Below are 15,166 nucleotides of genomic sequence, written 5' to 3'. Positions count from 1 at the left end.
ACAGGGTATGTTTTCCTTTAGGAAAGGGAATTTGGTAGCTTTGACCAGTATCAGTGTGTAAATATTTAGACGTTATTAGTGACTTTTTAACATTTTTCAGCGAGATCTGTTATTTACAGCGTGTCATATGTTATTAATGCTCGTTGCCTAAGTTCCCTGGCAAATCTGTTTCATGCCTTCTGAGAAAGTAGACAATTGATAGATTGTCCAACGGGTGGAAAAAAAAATGTGAGTGGGTTTTCTAACTTGAGTTCGGTAAATCCCTGAACGCTGGCGTTGTGAGACATACCACGTCCCCTGTAACCTTGCTGTATGATTAAGTGTGAACACTTTTGAAGCCTTTTCATGAAAATATGATTTTAATTGAATTTTAAGAAAGTAAACTGCTATTGGTTTATTTCTTAGACTTAACATTTCCTTTTTTTGTTTTGCCTCTTTTCTCTTTAAAAGTTTTCCAAGAAATAACTTCACCAAGATGTCCAGTGATAGGCAAAGGTCCGATGATGAGAGCCCAAGCACCAGCAGTGGTAGTTCAGATGCAGACCAGCGAGACCCAGCCGCTCCAGAGCCTGAAGAACAAGAAGAAAGAAAACCTTCTGCCACCCAGCAGAAGAAAAACACCAAACTGTCTAGCAAAACCACTGCTAAGTTATCCACTAGTGCTAAAAGGTAATGTGTTGCAAAAGGGTTAAAGCACACTGTCAGGTTGCCTTCCAAATGGTTGGACACTTCTGTTGATTTTACATCAGTAGCAATGGTTAGAAATTATTAACTTTATGATCAATTTTATTTGTTTTTGAATGAATAATTGTCTTCGTGTAGGTGGTACATAAACCACCTCCCTAGAATTACAGTTTTAAGCAAACTTTGGTAACTTCAGCAAGAGTGCCCCTGTATAAAGATTGGGCTAATCGTCTGACAGATTAAGGAGTTGGCCATGGGTTATTTACGGACCCAAATTAGATGGTACAGTGGGGATGTTTCCTTGTCCAGTCCTATTCTTCATTGACATTGACACTTCTAGAGATCAGCAGTGACTCTTAATGAGACTTTAGTGATCAGACATGATCACATTTGCCAGAAAATTTATAAATTCAGGGCCTTGGCTGTATGTGAAAGCAGATTTAAAATTGTGCTACAAACTCTTCTCAGTTTTACAAACAAGGCTTTAAGTCATTCACCCCAGGTGTAATTTAAGTTATGATTATTCCTCTGTGTTCTTGTGATGGCACATAAAACTGCAAAGTAGCCATTTACAATTTTAGGTGTCACTTGGCTATTGAAAACTTTCATTATCCTTGTGCAACTCTTTAAAACTTGTGGATAGGCTTGACACATTTAATACTCAACAGCAGGAGAAACATATTTTGTTGAGTGTAAGTGAAAGATCATTTGTTTCCTGTTGATTTATATTGTCTGTGATGAAAGAAAAAAAATCCTATCAATGGGACTCCATCAGTGATGGTGCTTGTGGAATACCCATGAACTCCAGTAATTATGTGGACAGAGATACATCAAATGTATCTATTGAATTAGTATTGACATTCTGTTGATTTTTATTGATCACAACTAAAGGGCAAAGAAAATATAAAACCTGATCAGATACTGTATTCTGTAGTGATTCTGAAATACTCCTATTTTTCTATAGATTTTCACTTCTGTATTGCATAATAATCAAGCATTAATAATAACTTGAGAATAGTTTTATTAAATGGTATCTTTGAAATAATTTATAATACTTCTCAATTTCTGGTAATCTTGTTGAACATAGTAAACAAATTTTAAGTTTTCAAAACATTTTACATTTGAATAAAATCAGAACTGCTTTTTTTCTAATGTAAGGCTATATAACATACCATTATCCCCTTTTCCCTAAAATTTATTAAATTTAAATGCTGTACCTAACATCAGGAAAAACAGATGAGATTAAATAAGAATGTCAGAGTCCTTTGTAAGTTTTTCACTGTTAAAGATATTTGTAAATTTTAAACTTTTTTTAAACATAAAATATTGTCAAAACTATTTATGTGTTCTTACAGTAGTCTGCTCATTCTTACCTTAGTAAAAGTGACTTGAAGTCATTGTCAAATATTCTAGTGCTTTCCCTCCTCCCTTCTTGTCTCATTTGCATATAAGCTTGAAAAGAGAATTTCTCTGGTAAAAAGTGTTTTAAAATAGATTTTATCTCCTTTACTGAGTACTAGTGGAGGACTATTTTCCAAATCAGGTGTAAATGTCTTACTTGTTTACAGTAGCAAGTGAGAAAAAAAGCTGCAAAGTTTCTGTTGAGGGATTTGGGTTATGCCTCTGAGAACAAAGAGGAAGCAGCCATGTTAGCATTACTGAAGGCAAAGCCAGCCTTGCATTTAACTGCATGGTGGTAGAGGGCAGTGTAATTCCCCGGTTATTCTGTAGGCTATCGCAAATGCTTTTTGTCTGTTCTCGTTTCACTAACAGAATTCAGAAGGAGCTAGCTGAAATAACCCTCGATCCTCCTCCTAACTGTAGGTAAGAAACAAATTTGGTTGTTTTCATTTCAAATTGTGGGAGTATGTCAAGAGATTAATGTTTCATTCCTGGACGCATGCAGCACAGGAGGCAACATTTACTGCTTTTCAGATTTTCAAGTGGATTGAACAAAAATTGTCTAAGGTGCATTAAATAAATTTGGGAGAAAAAATATTTTGGCATATATCGTGCGTATTATATTTACAGTTATACTATTTTTACGAGGCTTACTAAGATTAGTTTGAATAGCATTGATTTTTGTTATGTAGCGTTTCTGAGGAGTGCTATATTCTGAAGTATATTGCAGAAACTTCTAAAATGTTAAGCTTTGAAGTTACTGCTTGTGTGCAATCTGAACTGACCTTCCAAATTTAGACATTGCTGACTGTGGTGTTACAAAAATGTAAATGCAGTAAATAAGAGTATAGTTGTCTGATTTATTCAATTGACTTGTCTTAAGGACAAATTTTATGTGCTAAGCTAATGGACTTAGTTGTTTTCTGGAGAATGCATTGTTGGAATTTGCATTTTAAACAAATGTCCTGATTACTTGGAAAAATTTTTAGGGATTTTGGTAGCTGAAATAAAAGTCTGTAAAGATGTAAATGAATTGGGAGAATGAATTTCAGTGGAGTTTAAGGAGAATAGGATTATTGGTTGTTATAAAATGCATTAAAAGCAGTTTATAGGTAATTTTTTTTTTCAGTTCCTCTTAACATAGTTCTGTATTTTTTTAACATGACTGTATGGCTTCCCAAATTTGTGAAACTTAGAGAAATTACCATGTAGATCCTTTGCGTGCTTAAGAATGAGAGGCTGCTAGAAATAAGGCAGTGTTATGGTTTGAGACAAAAATGTTTTAGTTTCTTTTGTTTTTGCTGCAAGTTGTGTTCGTGTGTGATGATCAGACTTATTTCTGGAGCTTATTTGAGCTATAGGGTATAATCCAGTTGCTTTTTATTGTGTGTTAACTGGATCCTCCGATAAGGTGATCTGATCTTGTTTTATCAAGTGAATTAACATTTTGTTCATATGTATTTGTAGTCACAGTATTCAGTCCAAAAAATAAAAAAGAATGTCAATTAGTTTTAAACAGGTAGTGTTAAGCTAAATTTCAAACTATTCCTTAAATGCTGCATTGTCCAGTAACATAGGTATGAACTACATGTGTCTGTCGAGAGCTTGAATTGTGGTGAGTCCGAATCGAGATGTGCTTGCACGTATAGAATACAAACTGGATTTTGAAGACTTAGTACAAAAAAAGGGTAAAATACCATACTAAGATTTTAAAGTATTTATTACATGTTGACATGATAGTATTTTGGATATACTGAGATTATAAAATAAGTTATTTTAATTTTTTGGCCTTTTTAAATGTGGTTAGAAAATTTTAAATTACATGTGTAACTTGCATTATATTTCTATTGGACACTGCTGCTTTAGATAATAAATAAATCAAAGTATTTTTTTCCAGCCTTCTAAATGGTGTGTTAAATCTGTAGCCATTTAGGGAGGTCAAGTTAAATTTGCTCTTTGGAAGAATCACTTAATTTGCAGAGTGTATTCTGATACTTCCCTCTGTGAAACACAAAGATCTAGTAATTGAAAACTCTTAAATATTTTAAAATTGCATGTAAGGTCAAATATTTTAAAAGGTTTCTGTACATTTTCTGCAAATGTCACACACTAGAATGTGCATAAATCTACAGAGCCCAGTTTAAATACCCGTTGAGCAATAGTGTAGTGTTGCTAGTTGCTGAAGAAATGCTGCTTTATATGTTTTGACCCAGGAATATTTCCACCACATCATTGAAGATTGTTATAGAGCAAATAGAATCTTTCTATAAAATAAAAACTTCACTTGTCTTTTATTTTTCTGTGAATATACCAAATTTCATATATAAGTCCATGAGATAGTGCATGCAAACATTTAGTGTTTGGACTAGTGAAATAGTAAAACTTTTGAATTGCTTGTGAATAGTAACATGGACTCTGCTTTCTTTTGTAACAACCTGCGATGATTGTCCGCTGTTGCAAGTGATGTCTTTCAATTTTCCAGTTCTTTTAAGTGTATGAGTTTCTTTGTAAGTGATTAAAAGGAAAAAAAAAAGTATGAGTCTTAATAGGAAACTAGGAGAAGTTGTTTCTTACTACTTTGGGGACAGTCTTTTGTATGCTTGACACATAAAATACCCAGGCACTTTAGTGTGTTTTATTTTAAATGACTTCATTTTTTGGGGGTGGAAGAGAGCATATGCATAAATGTATATATTAAATTACATAAGATAGTTAATAAGTATACTATGTCTTTTTAAACTTTTTTTTGTATAGTTTTTTTTTTATACTTATAAGAGATAGAAGAGAAACTGTAAGGCTTAGTTAGTCCTTGTCCTTGAGCAGGAATTGGGAATATCAAGCGTTTAGCAGAGGCATTTTCAATTTTCGCAGATAACTCTGAATTTGTAGTGTATTTTTAATTTTATGTTAGATATGTGATGGATTATGGTGTTATGTTCTTTTAATTCACGGGTCCATAGGTAAGAATGTTAGCTTTATGGTAGTTCAATTTAGTAATTAATTAAAAATGGTCTTCTGTGTTCATAAATTCTAGAATATATGAGGTCATATTGCCTACGATCTAGGAAACCTAATTCTTCTAACTTCATGTGTAGTTATTTAATCACAATTCCATTTTGGTTTTGAATATGATTTTTGTAAGCTTGTCAGAATATCACAGATTTAATTCCTCTTCAGGGAAAAAGTAGGTATCTGTACAGTCTGGAAAATGTTGACTGAAATAACAAAATACTGCAAAATAACAATTGTTTAATGATTTGGCGAATGTTCTAAATCCCTTCCTATGTTTGAATGTTTGTTAGGCAATTTTGTATAATATTCACCTACGGTGATCTTACCACGATCAGTTTGCATTAAGTTGATTCTGAGTCGTGGCGACCCCTTGTGTCAGAGAAGAACTGTGTACTCCATGGAGTTTTTGGTGGCTGATTTTTCAGAAGTAGAGCACCAGGCTTTCCTCCCAGATGCCTTTTGGTGGAGTTGAGCCTGCAACCTTGTTAACTGTTTGCACCACCCTTTTGAGGTTGACTTAGTTGTTGAATTAAATGTGTCTGAATATATTTCGATAATGTTAATATTTTTTTCTTGATAGTATAGAAGTTTGATAGAGATGTTATTTCCAGTGGTTTGATGGTATTAAAGTTATTAGGTGTTACAGAGCCGTGGGCCAAACATCCTAGAAAAGGATGTTAATATTCATTTAGTGGTTTCAAATTTATGTTCTATACAATATTTAGTTGGCATACTCTAGTTTAGGTTAGAGTATAAATAATTGATACACCAATGAGAATGAAGGGAAATTGTGTAATGGGCATTTCCTTATCTGTTTTTCGAGAAAATTAGTGATTAGAATTGTTGAGTAGTGTGTTATGTTCTTTCTGTTTTCCAGAGATTTTTTTTTGGGCATATGTGAAAAATGTAAATAAATACTTTTTATCATGTTCTCATTGAATCTATATGTTACAGTAAATATTTAAGGGATATTTGTGAATAGTTTTTGGATGTGGGAAAGACTTTATGGGGTGTGTATCTTGTTACAGTGTTAATATGTTAACTAGCAAAACCTGAAAACGGGTACTATAAAAAGTGAAAGTTTTGCTAATTTTTATTATTGCAAAAAAAACCAAACTGGAGTTGGACCCAACTCATAGCGACCCCTCCTTGGGTTTCCGAGGCAGTATCATTATGTAAGTAGATTGCCCAATCTTCCTTCCGAGGAATGGCTAAGTGAGTTTGAACCGCCAGCCTTCTGGTTAGCAGTCAGATGCCTTAGATATTACGCCTCCAGAGTGCCACGATTTTTATTATTAAAATAAAACAATTAAGTTATAAACAAACAAAAATCCAAATTTGCTGCCGTCAAGTCCATTCAACTCATACCAACCCCTCCTTGGGTTTCCGAGGTGGTATCTCTATGGAAATAGATTGCCCAATCTTCCTTTGGAGGAGTGGCTGGTGAGTTTGAACCACCAACGTCTGGTTAGCAGTCAAATGCCTTAGGCACTACACCACCAGAGCTCACCCTTGACTTGTTTATAAGCCTAATTTAACTGTGGATGGGACTACCTCCTGAAGTTACCACCACTTTATACCATTTTCTGGGGTAGACTGGAATCTTAGTACTGAAAGGATGCTCTGCAGACCCGGCAGCAATCTCATAGGTGAGATTGTTAGAAATGCATAATTTGTATACCCCTCCCTGCTACTGAATCATAATCTGCATTTCAGCAAGATTCCCAGGTGATTTGCCTGTATATTAAGGTTTGAAAAACACTGATACTGGAGCTGGCCTGTCTGTTCAAATCCCTTCTCTGTTGCTTTTTATTTAGTGGCATTACCTAGATAAGTTAGGGATTTTTTTTTTTTTTGGTCCTTCAATTTCCACAGCTGTAAATGATAACCCCCTTTGTAGGACCGTTAAGAGGATTAAATACGTAAATACGTTTAAAGTTTTGTAATAGTAAATTGGGTCAGTAAAGTGGCCAAAACCCAAATCCACTGCCATTGAGTTGATTCCAACTGCCCCAGAGAGTTTTCTTGGCTGTAATCTTTATGGGAGCATGTCACCAGGTCTTTCTCCCCTGGAGCTGCTGGATGGGTTCAAACCACCAACCTTTTGGTTAATGTCCAGCACTTAACTGCATAACTGTTTGCACAGCAGAGCTCCTATGCATAAGATTGGGTCTCTGCTGGCGTAGTGCCTAGGGCATTTGACTGCTAAACAGAAGGTTGGCAGTTCAAATGATACTTAATTCAACAGAGAATGCTCTGACTGGCTAGTATTTTATAATTTAAATTTTTTAAAATAGGGATTATGGTTATCTTTTTTTTTTTTTTTTTTAAATACAACATTATTCAGTTTTACTGAGAATGAGAGTGTATCAGGATTTGTACAATTTACATTCGGAATTGATGTGGTTTATCAGCTACCTGGGAGCTCTGATAAAGTAGTGCCTAAGGTACTTGACTGCTAACCAGAAGGCTGGCGGTTCAAACCCACCAGCCACTCCTGGGAAGGAAGATGGGCAATCTGCTTCCATAGTGATACTGCCTCTGAAACCCAAGGAGGGGTTGCTATGAGTCGTGTCCGACTTGACGGCACATAACAACAACAATCAGCTACCCAAGGAGAAATTTCCTAATCATTTTCCAATTAGAATATGAAGGCAAGCTAATGATTAAAATAAGGTATGCTACCTACATTGTTACTGCTTATATAGTATTTGATTTTAAATCTTCCCACACGTGTAGATTACCTTTTCTTTTTTTATGTATTTGTTTTTTGTTACTGTTTTGCTTAGGAAGTGTATACTGTGAGTATGTACCCTATTTAGGAAATGAAATTATATCTCATTAATCATGTAAGTCTGTTTATTTTGAACTTTTAAAAAAATGTCCTGGACTCCTTTTTAATAAAAATTAAATCTGAATTGGAAGCTTGATTTATAAAATAGAACTGCCCTCAGTGAAGGTGTTTTCCGTTCTATCCTATCCTATTCTGGTCATCTACAGATGGATAGTTTTTGTTATAAATTGTATAATTAATTTAAATTTGGTATTAGCATACCAAAACCAAAACCACACTCACTGCTATCAAGTTGATTCCAATTTATAGTGACCCCCATTGGATTTCTAAGGCTGTCACTCTTTCAGAAGTAGATTGCCTTATCTTCTTTCCCTTCTGATTATCAGCCAAATGCCTTACACACTATGCCACCAGAGCTGCTTCTTGGTATGAGCACAGATTTCAAAAACTGTGAGGATTACTAATCGTTTAACAGTGTTTATTATTTGAATGGAATAATTTATTTTTCTATAAGCTAATAGTTGATTCAACACAACTGTAATACACCTTAAGTTGTTAAACTTGTATTTCAAGTATTTACTAGTTTGTCTGCTTTCTGCAAGAGTGAATGTTCCTTGAAGGGGGAGATTATCTTATTTTTAGCATTTCTTTACACAGTGCTTTTGCATGTGAAAGTTTGCTAAGTTAATATATTGAGGTCTTCAAATTGACATAGAGAGGGAATTTTTAGGCAAAATAATAGCTTTGGGTTGGAGAAAATACATTAAATATCCCATGTATTTGCTCTTTTCCACAATTGTAATTTTCATGATTCTTCAAAGATTAGTTAGTTAGCTATTGTTTGCTTATAAAATGGAATGGATAATCTTAGTTTACCTAATGACTTCCCCCCTATATGCCAGTGTAGCAGAAGGGCTCAGTACTGTGTGACTAAAAACATTTTCTGTAATAATGATGTGACTGAAAACAATATACCTCCCCCAGATTTTTGTCATGGCATCTTTAAGTTGAATGCAGATAATGCGTTAGAAGGTGGGTGAAACTGTGCTTTAGAAAGGTTATATGGTTACCTAGCAGCTACTTTACTGTTTTCATTCCTTTCTGTTGTTAACTCACTGGTACCTTATTCTTACTTGACTAAGTTGCTGTAAAACTGAAGAATATATTTAATTATCAGGAAAATCAAGTCTTTCTTGCTTATTATGCAAGTGTACTCAGATTGAGAGTCTAAGCCAAATCCATTGCCGTGAAGTTGATGCCAGTTTAGCAATCCTGTAGGACAGTAGAGCTGACCCATGGGGTTTCCAAGTCTGTAAATCTTTTACAGAAGCAGGCTGTCACGATTTTGTCCTGCGGAGCTGGCTAGTAGGTTCAAACTGCCATCTTTTCGTTGAGCAGTTGAGCTCTTAACCCTTAAGCCGGCAGGGCTCCTTAGATGGAGAATAGAGAACTGATACACCATTCTCTCCTTCCCCATAAAACTGAGATTTAAAACACATACACAACCACTTGGTCTAGAGAAATAGAGTGACTATTTTTTTCTTCCAAAAGTGCTTTTGACAAGGAAGTATATTCAGACATTCTGCTGGAATCTTGAATAAGAAACAGTGCTTTGAACTTGTGTAGCCCAGTTCACTCATGGCTGATGAAGCAACACCGGAACAGACCCAAATTTTTAAAATGTTGGTGAATCGGACTCTAATAGGAATGGGAAAAATTAAGGGTCACAGGCCTGCTAGAAACTTAATCTCCCTCTTAGAATACAAGGGTGGCATATGTGTTGCCTAGCAACCAAATCTCTTGGCTGGCAGAGTCGAAAGCAGTGGTGCCCAGCTCAAAGATGGTCACTCAGTATGCTGCTTTTAATGTGTGCAGCTCTCCTAAATTCTGGCAGTAATCCAATTTCATGCATCACTGTGCCTCTTCTGAGTCTTCCATTACAGTGCTGTGACTGTAATGTTTTCCCATTCTGGTTAGCATTCTGGATCAAATTTGGATTTATTACAGTCTCACTTCATAGGCCATGATTGAACTGGTTGGAAGATTGGAGAAAAAATGTCTTTAAACTTTTTAACCTATTTTTGGCCTCTAAATGAATGATTCTCGATTGGGGCTGGTTCTTGTTTTCGAGGGAAAAATTGGCAATGCCTGGAGACATTTTTGCTTGTCATAATTGGAGCGGGTTTGGGGAGCTACTGACATTTAGTAGGTAGATATCTGGGATGGTGCTACGTGCCCTATAGAGCCAAGGGCAGCCCCTCATAACAAAGAATTATCTGGCCCAAGATGTCAGTAGTGCTAAGATTGAAAAACCTACTCTAGCTGTGTATTCTGAGATTATCTTGGCTCCTGAATTTTTGGATAGTTTTCTTTTAACCATTTTTCATTCTTACTAGTGATGAATCACATTCAATACTTTAACCCTTTCTTCAGAGCTGATATCCCTATTCTACCTCTTGACTTGGGAGTTAACATAAATCTTACATTGTTTGATATGAGTATGTTACCTTTATGTGAAATCACAGGAATGGCTGAGTACCAACTAAATTATTATGGTCTATGTAGGTGAGAAACGTTTACAGCTGTATTTTTATTTCTTTTTGGTCTAATTCCAGTTAATTATACTCCTGCATGATCTAGTTTTAGAATGCCTGCGTGGTGTAAAATGTTAATGTACTTGCTTAGCTGCTAACCACAAGTTTGGAAGTTTGGGTCCACTCGGATGCCTCAGAAGAACAGCCTCATTATCTGTTTCTGAATAAATCAGTATTGAAAACCCTGTGAAGCACAGTTCTACTTTGACACACATGGAGTTGCCATGGGTTGAGAGGCAACTCAATGGCAGTCATATTTTTTTGTTATAATGTAGCTTTAGTCTGGTTGTATCTACATACTTTTAATAAAATATTGAAGCACCATCACAGAGGAAGAAAAGGACAACCAAGCCTGACTTTTCCTGACTTGATTCTGACTCACAGCGACTCTTTGTGCTTCAGAATAGAACTGGTATTCTGCAAGGTTTTTTTTGGCTGTAATCTTATGGGAGGTCCGGGGGTAGGCCAAATGATTTGTACTTGTCTGCTAATTGAAAGATTGGTGGTTTGAACACATCCAGTGGTGCTTCAGTAGAAAGACCTGGCAATCTGCTTTGGTAAAAATTATATAGCCCAGAAAACCTTGTGGTGCTCAGGTCTGCTCTGTAACACATGGGCTTACCAGCAGTTAGAATCAGCTCCATAGCAATGGGTTTGTTTGTTTTTTTTGTTTTTTAAATCTTAAGGAAACAAATTTCCAGACATTTTTTTCTGTGGCACTGCTGAGTGGATTCAAACCACTAACTTTTCAGTTAGTAGCCAAGAGCAAACCATTTGTGTCACGCAGGGACCTATCAGAGAGAAATACCATCAGAAAATGATTAAAATACCAATTTTAAGTAGACTGAATTATAAAGTCAGGTTAGAAAGCCATGCTCTTAATTTGTTTTTGTTTTTCTTATTAAGGCAATACAGATTATTTATAGATTATTTATTAATATAGGCAGTGTATTGACAGAGAACTTCTGGAGGTGAAAGCTGGATTCAGAAGAGGACGTGGGATGAGGAATATCATTGCTGATGTCAGATGGATCTTGGCTGAAAGCAGGGGATGCCAGAAAGATGTTTACTTGTGTTTTATTGACTATGCAAAAGCATTTGATTGTGTGGATCATAATAAATTGTGGCTAACACTGAGAAGAATGGGAATTCCGGAACACTTAATTGTACTCATGAGGAACCTGTACATAGACCAAGAGGCTGTCATTTGAACAGAAAAAGGGGACGCTGCATGGTTTAAAATCAAGAAGGGAGTGTGTCAGGAGGGTTGTATCCTTTCACCGTACTTATTCAATATGTATGCTGAGCAGATAATCCAAGAAGCTGGACTGTATGAAGAAGAACGTGGCATCAGAATTGGAGGAAGAATCATTAACAACCTGTGATACACTGACAGCACAGCTTTGCTTGCTGAAAGTAAGGATGCCTTGAAGCACTTACTGATGAAGATTGAAGACTAGAGACTGTAGTATGGATTACATCTCAATATAAAGAAAACAAAAATCCTCACAACTGGACCAGTAAGCAGCATCATGATAAATGGAGAAAAGATTGAAGTTGTCAGGGACTTCACATTACTTGGTTCTACAATTGACACCAGTAGAAGCAGTGAGGACATCAGACAATGTATAGCCCTGGGCAAGTCGGCTGCAAAGGACCTCTTTCAAGTGTGAGGAGCAAAGTTATCTCCTTGAGGACTAAGGTGTGCCTGACACAAGCTATGATATTTTCAGTCACTTCATATGCATGTGAGAGCTGGACAATGAACAAGGAAGACCGAAGAAGAATTGATGCTTTTGAGTTGTGGTGTTGGCGAAGAATGCTGACAGTACCATAGACTGCTAAAAGAACTAACAGATCTGTTCCGGAAGAAGTGCAACCGGAATGCTCTTTGGAGGGGAGAATGGCCAGACTTCGTCTCACCTGCTTTGGTCATGTTGTCAGAAGGGACCATTCCCTGGAGAAGAATGTCATGCTTGGAAAGGTTGAGGGTTGATGAAAGTTAAAAAAAAAAAAAAAGAGAAATCAAATAGTATATTGCACTGGGCAGATATGCTGCAAAAGCCCTCTTTAAAGTGTTGCAAAGCAAAGATGTCACTTTGAGGCTGAAGTGTGTCTGACCAAAGCCATAATATTTTCAGTCACCCCATTTGCATGCTAAAACTGGACAGTGAATCAGGAAGACTGAGGAAGAATTGATACCTTTGCATTATGGTATTGGCAAAGAATATTGAATATACCATGGACTGTCAGAAGAATGAACAAATCTGTCTTGGAAGAAGTACAGCCAAAATGCTCCTTAAAAGTAAGGATGGTAAGACTTCATATCATGTACTTTGGACGTATTATCAGGAGGAGACAATCCGTGGAGAAGGATGTCTTGCTTAGAGGGTCAACAAAAAAGGAGATGACCCTCAAGGAGATGGATTGGCACAGTGGCTGCAACAGTAGGCTTAAACGTAGTAATGACTTTGAGGATGGTGCAGGTCTGGGCAACTTTTTGTTATGTTGTACATAGGGTTGCTGTGAGTTGGAAATGACTTGACTGCACCTAACAATAACAATATGATAGAACAATAAGTTGTATATAATATGGCACCCTGCCAGATCTGGGCAGCACTCCATCAACACAGTATAATATTTTTACAATGAGAAAAGTATGAATACTTATTGTAAGTGGGGTAAACAGAGGCCTCTACTACTTACTGTAACTATTAAAATAAGAATGACTAAAATTACTATTCACAGTGAAAAGGTGTTTTATGGTCTTGTTATGCTTCTCTTTCTTTTACATGTTTCCTAATGGCTAATTATAGTTTCTCAGTCATTATTTTTGTATCATTGCTTCTTGTTGTATAATTTGTATGCTTAACTTAGACTCTTAATTTTTTAGTTCTTTCCACTTAAAATGAATGTATCAGTAATAGTTTATTTCCAAGTATTCTGTGTATATTTGACTACTCCATTTTGCTGTTAAATACTGACTTTTAATAATTTCCATTCATGATATATATAATTAGACAGAAATGAATATACTACTTAATACTTAAACACAAGATTTACCATTTTTATGTATGCATTTTATCTTGCTGCATTTAAGTGCAATTAGGTATAAAAGGATGCCTTAAATTGTGCAAGGCTATGTTGCAGGAACAAACCTAGAAGGCTGAGTGGCTTAACATATAGTGGTTTCTTTCTGGCTCCTATCAAGTCCATTGTGGGCCTACAGGCTCTTCTGAGCAGCTCTTCCAGACGTTGACTCAGATGTGTGCTGTTTGCATCTTGTAGGTCTGCCATTTGGAACATGTGGTTAGGCAAGAGAGCTGGAGAGTTACATTCTAGGTTTTAAGTACTTTGGTCTGTAAGTAAGGTATGCATTAGCCACATGGCCTCGACTAGCGCAAGGTGACTGGAAAATGTGGGGGAGCATATGGATATTCAGTGAGAAATGAACTTCTCTGCCACTTCAAAAGAGGACGTAATTGAATACCTGGCCTGTACTAAATTCCTCATGATAGTAATTTTTAATACAATACCTTATTTAATTCATCAAACAACTCTATAAAGTATCATCATGCTTGTTTAGATTTTGAAACTGAATCTCAAGAGTTGTTGAGAAACTTTACAAATATTACATATCTAGTGCATATGTATAATAAATAGATCCAGGGCAGAATACCTAGATTCACTTTTAACATGAAAGCAAGCATTTTTGTATTGCACCATGCCACTTGAGAAATCTGGTAAAAGCAGAGTTGATTAGATGGGTCTATGTACGCTTGCTTAGGGCAATAAGTGTATCCCATGTGCTTGCTTACAGTCTCTTCAAGGAGCCAAAACTAATGTTGGTTTTAGAATCTGACAAGTAAGGTCCAGATGGTTAGTTGGAGAAAGAGTTTCTGTCTTTGGCTTGAGGGTGCTAGGACTTCTTATTTTTTAGATCATAGTTCAGAAACATGTTTGTTTCAGGGAGCACTTCCCAAGTTGCCAGCTCTCCTGTCCTGTGTTCTCCTGTAAAGAAGGTCAGCGATTGGATATGATCATAATGGAAGAGGCAAATCTTTGTTCTCTGCCTTGCAGTTCTTTGCGTATTTCTCTCCTGTGGTCATGAATAACTTTTAAATCTACCTCTACTTTTTTCTCTGGGGTACTGTGAAACAGTCCAAGTTTTTGAATTGCTTTACAGTTGGAAAAATTCTCTGTGCAGATGAGAATTTGTGTGTTTTATGGGGAAAGCTCCAGTCACATAAGATTTTTGAGATTCTTAAAAGTCTAGTATGACAGATACGGACCTATTTTATAATACTGGTACCAGATCTGAGTTTTTGCTGAAATTTGACTTTATAGTAGATCCGCCTTAATTTTGTCTTGCATTAGGTAGCTTCATAGTTTATTTAATACAATATTTTTTTCCTAAGCTTGTGAATTTATACCCCCTCCCCTCCCCAAAAATTCCAGATATTACTATGGGGATTTTCTTTTTTCTTCTTTTTTAAATGAGTGTCTTTGGAGCAAGAGCTGGGCATTAGTAAAACAGTTCTGATGTTTCAGGTTGACCTGCTAGGGTTTGGGGTTTTTTTTGTTGTTGTTGTTTTGTGATTTGGGTGAAAATTTACAGAGCAAATTCATCTTCCAGACAGCAGTTCACACACACTTTGTCTCATGACATTGACTGCAATCT

General features: G+C 36.1%; 1 protein-coding gene across 1 annotated transcript in view; it reads left to right on the top strand.

Annotated features, from left to right (window-relative positions):
• Positions 1-475: 475 nt before the first annotated feature.
• UBE2E3 (ubiquitin conjugating enzyme E2 E3) overlaps positions 476-15,166 on the top strand; it is a 147,721-nt gene continuing 133,030 nt past the window's right edge. The window contains exons 1-2 of the mRNA XM_007936306.1: positions 476-669; positions 2,458-2,508. Of these exons, the coding sequence (XP_007934497.1) occupies positions 476-669; positions 2,458-2,508 (245 nt within the window). The remainder of the gene's footprint in view (positions 670-2,457; positions 2,509-15,166) is intronic.

The sequence above is a fragment of the Orycteropus afer genome, unplaced genomic scaffold (assembly GCF_000298275.1).
Source record: "Orycteropus afer afer isolate SDZICR_OR568_19922 unplaced genomic scaffold, OryAfe1.0 scaffold00001, whole genome shotgun sequence".
Taxonomy (NCBI): domain Eukaryota; kingdom Metazoa; phylum Chordata; class Mammalia; order Tubulidentata; family Orycteropodidae; genus Orycteropus; species Orycteropus afer.
This window is presented reverse-complemented; position numbering and strand designations above follow the sequence as displayed.